This window comes from Lissotriton helveticus, chromosome 3_1 (genome assembly GCF_964261635.1).
Source record: "Lissotriton helveticus chromosome 3_1, aLisHel1.1, whole genome shotgun sequence".
NCBI lineage: Eukaryota > Metazoa > Chordata > Amphibia > Caudata > Salamandridae > Lissotriton > Lissotriton helveticus.
The window spans coordinates 1552826785-1552841815 of record NC_136061.1 but is presented as its reverse complement, the minus strand read 5'-3'; the positions used below and the strand labels follow the sequence as shown (position 1 = coordinate 1552841815).

The 15031-nt window shown below is 41.0% G+C and overlaps 1 protein-coding gene across 3 annotated transcripts in view; it reads left to right on the top strand.

Annotated features, from left to right (window-relative positions):
* Positions 1-15031, top strand: part of DIXDC1 (DIX domain containing 1) — a 422480-nt gene that overhangs the window by 388021 nt on the left and 19428 nt on the right. For 2 of the 3 annotated variants that reach the window (XM_078682303.1, XM_078682306.1), the window contains 5 exons: positions 1077-1130; positions 6488-6580; positions 9386-9457; positions 11326-11409; positions 12257-12418. In XM_078682303.1, coding sequence (XP_078538429.1) covers positions 1077-1130; positions 6488-6580; positions 9386-9457; positions 11326-11409; positions 12257-12418 — 465 coding nt within the window. The remainder of the gene's footprint in view (positions 1-1076; positions 1131-6487; positions 6581-9385; positions 9458-11325; positions 11410-12256; positions 12419-15031) is intronic. The other variant, XM_078682305.1, reaches the window with a different exon arrangement.

The window sequence follows — 15031 nt, the reverse complement described above, 5'->3', positions numbered from 1 at the left end:
ATTGGGGGGCCCCCTGCAGGGTTGGGGGCCACCCTGTGCCCTGGGGGATACTGGGTCCTGAATTACACCCTTGAGTGCGGAGACCCTACCAAAAAAATATGAAATCATAAAAAAAAATGTTTTTAAAAGAAACGTTCCCAACTCTACACGCATGTTTCCCCTGAAATGTACTCTTTACGGCCATACTTGTTTTGCTGGGTCAGCAATGCAAAATACTTCACTGACCTTTGTCTTACTCTGCCTAGCTTGTCCACCTTTTGGAGGTACCAGTCCTTAAATAAACTTCACAATTTGAGGCATATCATGATTTGAAACAAACAAGTGTGTATACGGTGCAAAAGTGCATCACTGTGAAATTCCAAAAAGTGCGCTGCCGACTGTTTGAGACGACCCACCAAAACACCGCCTTTTCCTGGTTTAGGCTGGCTGACCAGCCTCTATTGCACTCTCTTTACGTACTGGGTAGGTGCAGGACAGCCCGTACTCTCAAACCTGCCCAACAAAAAGACCCAGAGAAGAGATTCCAGTTTTAAGACAAAAAGGTTTCGTCTCAGCTGGGGGCATCACGCTGGTTATTCCTTAATGGGAGATGTACTAGTTAATCGGAGTGGCATTTGGGGGTGTAGCCCATTAGTTGTGTACCTCATTCTGGGTCCTGCCCCCTTCTCACATAGAGCATTGTACTTGGGCTGCCTCAAAGCGCTGTGTTGCAGCCATTTGCTGTTAAGTTCAGTGGTTTCAGCGGTCAGTGGAATAAAATAATTCCTACCTGTTGCCTCCCAGAGTCTAGTCATGCATGTGTTTTACCCCACTTAAACTAAGCCGAGGTCTCAGGTATGTCTTCACTGTGCAGTTCATAAACCGGAGGCGAGCTTGAACTTTCAAAGCTCCAGGCTCGGGTAAAAAACTTTTCCTGACCACAAAATGCCCCAAAATGCCCATCTCTTCTTTCAGTATCGCCATCATGCCATACTTTTTTTTGTATAACTAATTTTTTATTTTTATTCTGTATTACAACCCATTTGAGGCTGTTTATTATCATTTCTTTCTGTACTATTTATTGTATTTTGTTGCAGGGCGAATTGCAAAGGAAGCTTGACGAGAGAAGCAGCCTCCTCGGAGAATATAAAGTAAGACACCTACACAGTCCTTTCCTGTTTGCTTCTTTTTTTCCGGAGCATTGCATTTCCTTGTGTGAAATTTTCAGCTTGAATCTCTCAACCCTGATAGCTTGAATGAGGAATACCGTCCAATTCTTGCCAATCAGTGTGCATTTTGCCTCTGTGTATTGTGAATTGCCATCGATACAGGCAACCAACTTCTTCCCTTCCTGGCAGAAGTAGGTGCATTCCCCTTCCTACGATGTATACATGGGGTGTGTTTGATTCTGCTACACCAAAAAAGAGAGGGCATCCAAGGATCTGTGCTGGCCAGCTTTTTTATAACATGAAAGGGTGCGTGGTGTCTGGCAGAGTAGGTAACAGGCCTGTTTCACACGTTTAACCTTAGAAATATTCACTTTCAAACGTAAGGTCCATTTTAATTTGTATTACTGCTTAATTTTAAATGTTAAATGTTGATGTGTTGGCGCTTAAATGCTACTAGCAAAAGCATTTACTGGCATTATAGGATTCATAAAAACTCTGCAGTTATGTTCCAGTAACCCTGAGCACATTGACAAGGGACAGCCAGCAATCAGTCTCTGTGGGGAGTTTTAACGACTAGTCATTACAAAACAACTCCAATGATAGAGTGAGTTGAAAAAATAATAATTGTAGCGTGCAGTAGGGAGATGTGATTTCTGTGATCTCCGACGCCCCACACATAACTCCTGCTGTTCCGTATTGAGGGATTTAACATAAAATGAAAAGAACCATGGCGCTCGAGTATTGAATTTCAAAATTTGCATATTCATATCCTTCTCCTGTGCTGTAGTCTTGGAACAAGGGCCTTAAATAAAGGATAACTGGTTGTGGTGTGGTATGTTTATGAATAAAGGCCACCATTTATTTCCAACTGCAAACATCTGGCTGCAACATTATGGCCTTCTAAAAACAATTTTTGTGTGATCGCGAAGTTCAAATTCTCAAACTGACCACAGGTCATTGAGAGAAATACGTTGGCACGAGTTTTAAAATTTCAGATTGAAGTGCATTTTTTTTTTTGATTAATCGGCACTCATAAAAAAACAGTGTTTAATTTGAAAAGAATGAAGTGCTAGGGCCCTTCTCGGAAGGCAACTGCAGCCTGCACCATTCATACCCTGCCAGCGCTGCCAATGGCAGTTAAAATATAACACCTAACCACAGCACTCCTACAAGTGTGTCAGGTCAGACTATTTCAGGCCACACACAGCTATAATAATGGCATGAGAGGCTGGTAGTATTAATTTCCACTGTATTGACTTAATAAACAGGGTTGTTGTGCTCATCTCATAATTATAAAAAGAGAGCATCACCCTGTGGTGTATTGTTACTAGAGCAGCCAGTCAGTGGCGTAGCAAGTAAAGGGTTGATGGGGTGGTCCACCCCAGGCGGCAGTGTTTTGGGCTGGGCAGACTCCCCCCAGCTCTTACCTGCGGTCAAGGGGCGGCAATCAATAGTAACCCCTTCCTTCGCTCTTCAGTGCGGCCGTCGTGGGGGCAGGCAGCAATCCGTAGTTTAAAAACCAAAGCAAGTATAAAATCCTAGGACATCCACAAAATAAGTGACCATAGACGCTGGACCAATAGAAAGAACAAAATGTAGGGAGATAATGTGTGTATTTAAAAAGGTTGTGATATATTTAATTCAACATAAAGGAAAAATCATATAGAGACTAATAAAATAAGTCAAACTATATGATACAATAATACATTAACATATTAAAATCTTTGGCACAATACATCAAATACATTCATTAAGAAAAGAAAAGAATAACCTCCTAATACAAGTATAAATCCTGACTAATAAAATGCTAATGTACAAAAAAGCAATATGTGCTAAAATATTAAATGTCAACTATTCCAGATTAATTCAATGGACTCGACGCGCGTTTCGGCAGTAGGGAAACTGCCTTCCTCAGGAGTCGTTGATTAAACTCTGTAAAAAATATGTTTTAAGAAAACAACAATGTTATATATCAACATATACCAGTCCTTAAATCATTTTAATCTATTTATCTACTTAAAAAACCTTAATGGTTCCGTACCAAATGTGAATTATTTGACACTTAAAATTCTCCCCTAGAGGTCCAGACATTTTAATTGGTCACTTAACGTCATATACTAGACTGATGTATAAACACGGCTAGTGCCCACTCAGCTTAACTTTAACAGAGCTCTATTTGTAAATACATTAAATGATCACATATATAATATGGTGTGGTATCACTCCTGGTTAGTACTATGTTGCATCGCTAACCCGGCATGAAAGTGCATTTAATCTTCGCAAGCATCATTCTTGAAGAAGTTTATTCTAATTTCCCGAATGCTGTGGTGTGATTTCACTCCTGGATTAAAGTATATAAAAACACTTACATAATTCAAGAAAAAGCTGATATTTTCCTCGGTAGATTAGAAGGATATGCCAAAAATCATGAATAGTGAGGACATTTGTAAAAGATGATACCTAATCATAGACAAAATTTATAATAATAAAGACAAATTACATAATGCGACCAAATGGTAAACAGCACTATAGTTGATAAAAAATATAAACACCATGATTTGGTACAGTAATGTAGTCCTTATGTGATAACATTATGATTCACAATATCGAACTCATTTCGTCATATCTTTGCAGGTACACTCAAACAGGAAAGGATACAGTGCTATATTGCATTTATAGCTAACAGTACAATAGATTGCCATTCGGAAGAAACAGCCACTTATTCGTGTCTCTGCCTGATTCTATAGACACACTGTTACTACGCGACTTATTAAATAAAATGAGTTCGATATTGTGAATCATAATGTTATCACATAAGGACTACATTACTGTACCAAATCATGGTGTTTATATTTTTTATCAACTATAGTGCTGTTTACCATTTGGTCGCATTATGTAATTTGTCTTTATTATTATAAATTTTGTCTATGATTAGGTATCATCTTTTACAAATGTCCTCACTATTCATGATTTTTGGCATATCCTTCTAATCTACCGAGGAAAATATCAGCTTTTTCTTGAATTATGTAAGTGTTTTTATATACTTTAATCCAGGAGTGAAATCACACCACAGCATTCGGGAAATTAGAATAAACTTCTTCAAGAATGATGCTTGCGAAGATTAAATGCACTTTCATGCCGGGTTAGCGATGCAACATAGTACTAACCAGGAGTGATACCACACCATATTATATATGTGATCATTTAATGTATTTACAAATAGAGCTCTGTTAAAGTTAAGCTGAGTGGGCACTAGCCGTGTTTATACATCAGTCTAGTATATGACGTTAAGTGACCAATTAAAATGTCTGGACCTCTAGGGGAGAATTTTAAGTGTCAAATAATTCACATTTGGTACGGAACCATTAAGGTTTTTTAAGTAGATAAATAGATTAAAATGATTTAAGGACTGGTATATGTTGATATATAACATTGTTGTTTTCTTAAAACATATTTTTTACAGAGTTTAATCAACGACTCCTGAGGAAGGCAGTTTCCCTACTGCCGAAACGCGCGTCGAGTCCATTGAATTAATCTGGAATAGTTGACATTTAATATTTTAGCACATATTGCTTTTTTGTACATTAGCATTTTATTAGTCAGGATTTATACTTGTATTAGGAGGTTATTCTTTTCTTTTCTTAATGAATGTATTTGATGTATTGTGCCAAAGATTTTAATATGTTAATGTATTATTGTATCATATAGTTTGACTTATTTTATTAGTCTCTATATGATTTTTCCTTTATGTTGAATTAAATATATCACAACCTTTTTAAATACACACATTATCTCCCTACATTTTGTTCTTTCTATTGGTCCAGCGTCTATGGTCACTTATTTTGTGGATGTCCTAGGATTTTATACTTGCTTTGGTTTTTACCCTGCCCTAGGAATCTGTGTATTTTTGATACCCAGGGGGTCCTTGTTTATCTCTCAAAGCAATCCGTAGTTTGCCACACCCCCTGCTCTTCAAAGCGGCCGCCGCAGGCAAATGCCGGGACCGCCCCGGGTGGTCTCAAGTCTAGCTATGCCACTGGTGCCAGTGCCGAGCACCGGAAACCACCGGAACAAATTAAGCACTGTAAACAAGACTATGAAACTATCCTTACTATCCAGTTGCCTCCGTTATATAACAGATGGACACAAAACAGCCTGTTGTGTTCAGGAATAGGGATGAGCTTTCCTTGTACAGTAAAAAAAAATCATAAAATAATCAAATATAGTTGACAGCATTCATTCTCAATAGCTCCTTCATCGCTCTTCCGCACCCGAAAAACATTGTGTAAACACTTCTACTTCAATTCGATTCTGAACTGGAATGGATGTTCATATCAAGACATAGTAGCTACCTATAAACCAAAACTCAGAAAATACTGCACCAATCTCTCACTCACTATAGCCTCACATAAATCTGTATTTAATTAATTGTGCCATGGTCTACCAAAGAAAGCAGATCAAAGGAACTCCTTTACAAAATTTAGGACACACCAAAAGTACTATGAAAGTGCACGAACCAGCTGAATTAAAATTGATATGTTCTCAATTCTGACCGTCAAAATAAGGATTTTAGAAGTATTACAAACATAAATTTCCCTAACCCATGCAAAAAGTCTCCCAGTGGTTCATGTTTTCCAACAACATGGGTCTGTGTAACAGAGGAGGGCATGGATGTTACATGTCTTGTGACTTTGTAAACGTCTGCAAATGTATACAAAATTACCCATTTTTGGGTGTTCATAAGTGTTTTCCACATCATTTTCCCACCATGGCAAACTAGGGTCAATATTAAGGGTTTGTCTTGGGTGGGAACCCTCCCATCTTTTGTAGGGTTGTTAGGCATGATGCCTATGGAGGTTTTTACCAGGAAGTGAAAATCACTCCTATTCCAGTCCTGAAACTGGGTTAACTTTAGGATGGCTAGAATGCAAGGCTTAATCCTGTAAACAAATTAATGGTGATTCCCGGGTGCAACCCTTTTGGATTCTGCGAATTTCCAAAAAGAGTGAATGAAAGAGACATACATATTAATGTCTACTATTGTGAAGGAGTCACATTTACACACATCTGTGCCATCCCAAAAGTCCATCAGAAGCCAAGATTAAATTTAGACTTTTAGTCAACGTATCTACTTTTCATTGCAGAGCATCTCTGTACCTCACCTGACTTCCAGTCCAGTCCAGTCGTTGAATGACTATCAAGCGTCCGAAAAAAACATACAGTGAAATAGCACCTCTCCTTGGCATACCTTCTTTTAGCAATTTCTTGTCTGATTGCCCCAGATAGAGCTGTCCTTACTGTGATGGTATTTGACATGCATTTATCTGTTTCCTTTCCAGAAAGAAGTTGGCCAAAATGAACGACTTTTACAGCAGCTTCAGGCTAAACTAGATGAAGCCACGAAGAAACTTTCAGAGTCTAGCCGACATAAGGTATTTAGTACAACAAGGGTTAACCCATGGATCAGCAATAAGGATTCGGAAATGAATGTTGTCTACTGATGTCTTGTTGGCTTTAGAGCCCAAAATCTTCCTCTGTTTGATTTTTGAGACCTATTGTGACATTAGTCCTTAGATTTCTATTTCTAAAACCTCCTTAAAACTGCTGCTGTGTACAAGCTGGAGGTGCTCCCACTATGTGCCATCATGACACAGGGCTTTCCGTTTCTCCCAACAGTTATTTCAGTCCCCATCAGTGGACATGCCCCATTTAACTAGTTTACTTTGTGTTTGATGGTGTCTGTTTGGGTTTTGGATTCCAGAATTTCTCATTTTTGGAGATGTCTAGTTAAGATTTAGATTCCAAAATATCGCTTGTCTGATGATATCAAGTTGTGTTTTCTAATCCGTAATCGCCCTTTGCTTCATGATGTCTCTACTTTGGATTCCAGGGTGTTCTATGTTTTTTGTTGTTTTGGTGCATGGTTGGACTTTAGATTCCAGAACATCCCTTTGGTGATCCCTGGCTTGGTTCTGGAATTCAGAATTCTACTTTGTTCAATGATGTCTGTTTGGGTTGTAGATTCTAGAATACTCCCTAATGTCTGATTTGGTTTTTAATCGAAGAATGTTCTTTAGACTCCAGAATATAGTTTTGTCTGATCACTTCTAGATATATTTTGGAGTCCAGAATGTCTTTCGTTTTATAGTCTTTGGTTGGGCTTGAGCGTCCAAAATGTCCCCTTGTTTCATAGTATCTGGTTCCGTTTTGATTCTAGAATGCCCATCTGTTTGATGATGTCTGGGAAAGTTCCAGATTCTAGAATCCCTATTTAAGAACTTCTGGCTACCTTTTGGATTCCAGAATGCTCTCTTGTTTCACGGTGTCTTTTGAGGTATGACACCACTTGTGATGCAATTCATTCAGACCCATCAAGTGACTTCTTAAATCTTCTGTTCAGTTGTAAATTAGTGGCATCCTAAAGGCATGGTCATAAAGCACATTTATCACTTCATGTATTTAGAGGGGTGGGTGTGTGTGTTGGGTGGGTGTGTGTTGGGTGGGTGTGTGTGTGTTGGGTGTGTGTGTGTGTTGGGTGTGTGTGTGTGTTGGGTGAGTGTGCGGGGCCGGCATGGGAACTTAAAACAGCCCTTGCAAAAAATTATTAATTCACCCCCTATTTGCACCAAGTGAGTGACCCCTGACACATTGCTCAGTATGATTTTCCCAAGGATAATTTTGGGAAATAAAACTGAAAGGTGCATGCTAACTGCTCAATGTTTCAATTGTATATGCTAGTTTTACAGGTTGTTCAGAAGGGGATTTAATTAAATATTCAAGTACATAGGAGTTCAGCACAGTACCTCGTGGCGCTATTTCTACACAGTTTCTAATCATGCATGCACCTGTGGAAAAATAGTGTGCCTGTTGAGAAAAAGGACATGTTGGTAGCATTAGGAGAGGTTTTCTCCTAATTCATCCATATGTTAGTCGTTTAAACGGGCCTAGAATCTCATGGAGGCCGCCCAGATCCCATAATGTGCATCACAACTCCTGGGTGCGCAATCAGCCTTCAAGTGTCAAAACAAGCCTTCTGGGGCTCCAGCCCCCGGGGGATTGCTCGCTTGCCCAGCTAGCCAGTCCGGCCGTGTTTGTGTGTGTTTTTTTGTGTATATAGGTGGGAAAGCTCACACATTAGCAGAGAGAGTCGGGCCAGAGCCACGGGTCTGGCTTGGCTCTAAGAACCCATGCAGAATCCGATCCAATGAAAATATTTGGCAAGTAAGTCCTGCAATAAACATCTAAAGCCTCTTCAAAGTAAAACAAAAATGAATTAACATGTAGAGGCGTTACACCTTATTTTCTCAGATTATAATTCCAAATTGGGAGGTAGTTATTAACAGGGATAGTTTTTAAACATAAACCTAGAAACTTTCCTCCCCCGGCCCCCTACCTTGATGACAATGCCATTAGTTGAGTAAGAAGCAAGTCACTTGTCGCTATACTCTAAATGTAGCCTTGGGTTCTTAAAATAGGTGGCACAACATTGTAGGCTATTAAATCAAACACAAGAAAGGTTTTTGTTCGGGGCACATCTTGGATTAATGTTTTTGAAGGTGCCCTTGCATGTGATACTGAAGAAAAGGGAGGCTGTGTGAAATGCTATTGGTGTTTGGTGTATCATTCCACCTCCCATGGAGCGCTTGCAGTGCAATGCATTAAGCACCGATTTGCATCCCCGAGTATTTTGAAACATCACACATACAATTCTTTATCTCATAGATGCATTGTGTACAGACACCGGTATTCTAACGGCAGCAGGCTTTTATTCATATTTTAAGGAGGACTGAGAATGCACACCAGAACTATTGGGTTTGAGAATGCTTCTCATATTTAGATATGTTAAGCACTACATGCTGCCTTACAGCCATGTGAGAATGTAAGTTTGATCTCTAGTTAGCTGTGAAGGTATAAGGTATTTGATAAGCATTAGTGATCCGATCAAGAGAGCCAATGGCGGAATGTTCTTCCATCTACCTGGCCTGGAAACTATTCAGTTGGTGAGGGAATAACATCTGAGCGATGTGGGGTGGCGAGTGAAAAGAGCAGGTGAGTGGCGTCTGTAACATTGCAGTAGTACATGGAGTGTTGCCTGTTGGTGTACAAATTGCAATGGATTTGTTTACAAGGACACGCAATACCATTGCCAATACCACCATGGTCCATAAAGTATTTCCTCGACAAGCCTAATGGGCCTGCTCCCTTGATTATGTAACTTGGTTATGTCTGTTTTTCAGACTGATTTCGAGAAGGTCCTTGACCACAAAGGCTTGCTTCTGCGTCATCTGATGAACCGCGAACAAGAACAGGTACGTTCAAAAGAAAGAGACTTTACAAGTAGTGTGCACATTATAGTTGGACACCAAGGAATGCAGGAATCATGTTTAACAATAAAGTTAGCCGCCTTGTAAATTTTAGTACAGTGAGTTCCCGGAAAAAAAATCCTTGTGTGGTGTGCATATAATACCATGAAGTCAAACAAATACAAGAGCTCAGTGGGAACTCGAAATCGTTTTAGCGACAGAAGTAATGAGCCATGAACATGCCATTACTTGGTGCGAAATGACCTCCCGTTTCTTCCAACCTGCTGCCGCGTGGGTCGCTAAGAGAGTAGCAGCAGGGTCTTTTAAAGTCATGCATTAGAGCCAATAACGGATACCTGGCAGGGCCACTGCATGAAATGTGCAATGTGAGAACAGCGGCCTAGCTGGTAACATATCTCAGTGGTAAAATAACTCTGTGAGTAAACCATCAGTATGCTGAGGTCAGAGTACAACCGGCTAATCATAAATTCAAATTACTGTAGATTTATTTAGCCTTTCATCTATTTGGGGTATATAAAATAATCACCATTACTCTGAGGCCATTGATGACACTTTTATTTACAGCTGCATGAAGCTATAAACTTGTGGCAGTTTGTGTCTAGAAGAACTATTCTTCATAATAATCTTCTCCACCAGTCTCCATGTTTGCATAGTTCTACAAAAAGTAACGTTTGCTAGTTGACTGCATTTAATGATTGCCATACTTTAGGAAACAACAGAGCACATTTTAATTAACAACAAGGTGTATTAGCTTGGACGACACTCTTTATGCCAAATTCACCAAGTGTCGGTGCCTTCTTAGTGAGATGTGGGGTTAAAGCAGGATTCTAAATTCTTCCCTATTCCTAATATTGAGTCTAAATTTGGCTGTTCGGACTTTATCAAAAACCTTGATTGTCAGGAACTTAGGTTGGCCTGCATTTAAACATGGAAGAAAGATGCAAGCTGGCTGCCCGCACTTGGTACTCCCCTCAACCCATGTCTAATCCACATCACCCCACATAAGGGCAGCTGGTTGGCAGGTTTAACACTCTCTGTTAACCAGAAAACCAATCCATGGCGGGGCGCAATAGACATCATCATGGCTTAGCACACCGTACTGAGATGACTGTCCCTGAGCTGTGCAGCCATGCGCTGTCAGAAGAGAAATCTCAGGCCTGCCTTTTGGCAGAGGATGCTAATGACCCCTAGGAAACATAACTCTAGGGATGACTGAGGTGCCTGAGAAAGCGTGGCTTAGGGGTGCCCATTTTCCTCTTCCCAGCATCTGAGTCCCCAAAGCCACCCAGTACACATCTGCAGCATGCCATACGTAACCTCGAGATCCCATAAAGACCCAAGTAGGAGTGGGTAGAAAGGGGACTTGTTTGCCACCTGGGCATGTTGGAAATGCAAATTAAGTACTGGCACTTCATTCCAGCATGGTGGGGGTTGACAGGCTAGTGGGGTTCCACCATTCAATTGTTGGTTTTACTTTGCCCCATCTAATTATTTGAGGCCTAGAGGCAGATGGGAGGACCTTGAGAGAGTGCTGAATTGAGGCTGCTGTCTCCTTCCAAGGTCTCAAATATACCCTGAGCATCAAGAACTGTAAGCACTTATAAGTAAGGATTCACCAAACCTAAAGCATTATACATACAACTGGACTTGTTATGTCCTATAAATCGCAATTAGTTGTAACCCTTCTCTTTACATTGCTTCATATGTTTTTTCTATTTTCTTGCATTCTCAGAAGTCATCCACATTTCAAATGCAGTGCTTGACGTCTTTTATTATGACATTGGGGTGGTCATTTTGTCCAAGGGGCTCTTCTCTAATGTTTGCTACCACCTGTGATCTTCTTTTCACAATAGGTTGTTGTCTACAACAGTCACTCTACGCACAGCAATGGCATCCTTCGTAAAGCACCAGCCGCTGGCTCCACCGCTCCGAAGGTTGTGAGTACTCTGTTGCCATGCACCCCTATGATGCGTATGTCAGGCCGTGTTTACAACTGTTGTGCATAGCAGCTGTTCCATTGCTCAGCCACCGCCTTTGCTAAGGGCAACAGCTCATATAAGAAATGTATCGAAGAGACCGCAGACCGTGCCTGTATATTTGGGCTTCAAGCCTGTGAGGCATGCTGTATTCAAGTAGGGACTTGAAGCTCTGCCCATATTTTTCATTGGCCTGTGTCATTGTCCACTGTAAACCATGGCTATTCATTGGTCAATAGGCTTAGTAGTCCCTCCTTAGTACTGCCTTGTCTTATTTTGTAACCTCCCATGGCAACACCCCGTGTTACATTTATTGTTATTCGGTAGACTTTAATTACAGTCTCTGAGTACTATTTTCTCAAATAGTTTTGTCCTGCCTGCTGTTGCAGGCAGGACACTCTCTCCTAATGTTTAATTTTTTTTATAGCTGGGCATTGTCATTTGAAATGCAATAGGTCTCGCATTTGTGAGAGTTTAAGCTATTGGCATTGTAAATGGCAATGCCTTTTAGTTATCTGCTTTAAAAACAACACATAAATAAAAGACATTGTTATTTACAATGTCAATAGCTCAAACTCTTAAATGCGAGACCTATTTAATTGCAAATGCTTGTTACTAAAATAGCTATTTTTTATTTTATATAGAATTTAGATTTCATGCATCTTTTGTATGAGATGGAGTCGTTCTGTCAAGTTCCTACAGTGACCAAGCAGTGTCTAGTCTGAGACGCAATGTATACATAAATAATATTTGTTAACTGCTCTTCAATGGAGTAGGCTAACAGTATCATTGTCTCTATGCTTTGTAGATTAATGACCTGCAGTTGGTACGGGACTCCCTCCGCAGCCTTCGCAATGGACTTAGTGGCCAGGACCCACAGCATCACACCATTGACAGCCTGGAGCAAGGCATCGCCAGTCTAATGGAGAGGCTGCATGCCATCGAGGCACAGAGAAGGCAAGACAAAAGGGTGAGTGGGATAGGAGCCAAGAGTTGGAAAGGAGCCTGTGATCTTCTAGAGAGAGCTAGAGAGTAATATTGTTTTGCTTCAAAATTCCCGACCAAGTCATGGTTTGACCGTACCAATTCAAAATTCAAAACTACCAGGTAATGGTTTCAGTTCTCCACTTTAAGGTCTGAATACTCCATTTCTGTGCCAGTGTGACCAGTTCAGGAATCGGATACTCCAATTCTGGTTTTAAATGCCCCATTTAATGGCTCACATTTCCTGTAAGAATGCCACATTTCTGGGTCTGAATGTTTCAGGGTCTGAGTGCAGCAGTTAAGAGTCTGAGGACACTAAAGCATCATTTAAATTCTCCAGGTTATAGTTCAATGTTCCGATTCAGACTTTTAGTGCACCAATTTAAATGTGAGTATACCAGTCCATGTATTGCATGCAAATATTTAGGGCCTCAATGCACAAATTCGAAGTTTGAATGAACCAGTACAAAGTTTAAGTGCTCCAGATTACGATCAGAGCTTGACATTTTGAGGTTAAAGTACCAATACTGGGCTGAATATGTATATGAGGTGAAGTTTAAGCTTCAATTCATTAATTTCATAGATTGCATTGTGGAATGAGTTGCTCGTTGCTTTTAATGACACATGCATTTGGCGTCTATTCATTGGACCAAAAGTGTTTTTTGAGCTATTTAATCATGTGACGCTGTGATGCTGCTGACGGCCTAGGCCCATAGTGTGGATCTGCTGGTTTCTACACTTATGTTCTATGTGGTCCAGTTAAGCACTGTAATCTCTTAGTCTAAATCCTGCATCTAAAACCAAGACTAGTTAGTGGTTCCCACTTCTTTTTTTATTGACTTATTAAAGTGCGATTAATGCATCAAGTTTTCAAAGGGTAAAATGTGCAGCACGTGAGCTACCAACTCCAAATTTGGGGTACATGTTGAGTGCTCAACAAAGCACATCCTGCGTATGTCTAATCCTTTGTAAATACCGCAAACTTTAATCCTTTCAGGTAATATCTAAATGTACACTGCTCGCCCATGCTGCTCTCATGCCACAGCTGTGGCTCTACCCACTTTTACACACCCAATGAAAATGTGTGTTTTTGAAAATTACCAAGGTGCCAGACTGGATCCTGAATCTTTTCAACAGTACCTCTGCTGGCCGGAAGCCTTGCACCTCAACACTGAAACTGTTCCACTCAGGAAATAGTGTGTGGGGCCTCCATAGGCACTACTCCCACTCGCTGGCATCAGTTCCTTTCTTTTCGCGCCACCAGATGTGGATCTGGAACTCTCTCTCGTCTCTGAGATGCTTACCTCGATAGTGCCTATTACATTTCTTATGGTGTACTGGGTATGTCATCCGCTAAAACATGTTTCAAAACCTGCAGGGACTTAAGGCAAACAAATGTCTGTGAAAGATCCCCCATCAAGTGTGCCTTTGGTCGAGCCACGACTACAAAGCCTGCAGTGAGTGTGCATTAATGAACCTGAAGGTCATCTAGGAACCCGAGGTAACATTTTACATCGCCAAGCTTAAGAAGTCTCTGTGATGGGACCATTCTGAGTCCCGCTCCACGTCCACGGCTCATTCTCAGTCCTGTTCATGGAGTCGATGGAGCCACTCCAGAGGTCGGTCTTTGTCACGCTTCAAGTCCTTCGATAAGTGTACAAACATACGTTGAAGCAGTATTCTGCTCTCTAACGCTGCTTGCATTCACTCCCAAAGTCTGATGATTTTGAGGCTGATCCCACAGCTGTACCCGCATAACCCAAGTTAAGGGAGCTTCAGGTGCTTTGTGTCAATCCACCATACACTTCCTTCTTAGACAAACTGGTTCTGTGGACACAGGCATCTTTCCTGCCAAAAGATGTGATGCTGCTCCAGTTCAGTCAACCCATTGCCCAGTGTGCGTTCTATGCTGCACCTCACCCATCTAAGGCTAAGGAGAGACTACATTGTTTGGACACCAACAGAGTGCTGAGCTTCTACATAGATCATACCAAAGATCACCGGGTAGACAATCAGCTCTTCATGGGATTCTGTGGAGCCAGAAAAGGCAAGGCAGCGCGGAAAAAAACAATCTCTCACTGGATCATGCTATGCATTAAGATTTGCTACACACTGGCCACAAAAAGCAGTCTACAGAAGGACTAAGTGATCATTCTACCAGGGTCAAAGCTGCTATGACTGGATTGGCATCTGATGCCCCCACCCTAGACATTTTCCAGGCCGCCACATGGGCGCTATTGGCATTATTGCCTGGACAGTCACGTTTCCGGGAGGGGCATTTTGCCCATTCGGTCCTGCAGGGCTTTTTGGCTTGAGTCCATGCATATACCCACCTTCAAATAGCTATTACTTTGGCATCTATTCAAAAGGTGAGGAATCTGCAACTAGGAGACTCTATCAGAAGAACAGGTTACTTACCTTCGGCAACGCTCTTTCTGGTAGAGAGGATATGTAGCCGCAAATTCCTCACCAACCCACCCATCCGTCTCATTCTATGATTGGACTAACCATTTAATAAAATCCCAAGTTTGAAATCTGCACACTATCTACCTATTTGCTTTTGGGGCTCAACATCTGAGTGTGCAGACCGCCTCAAAAG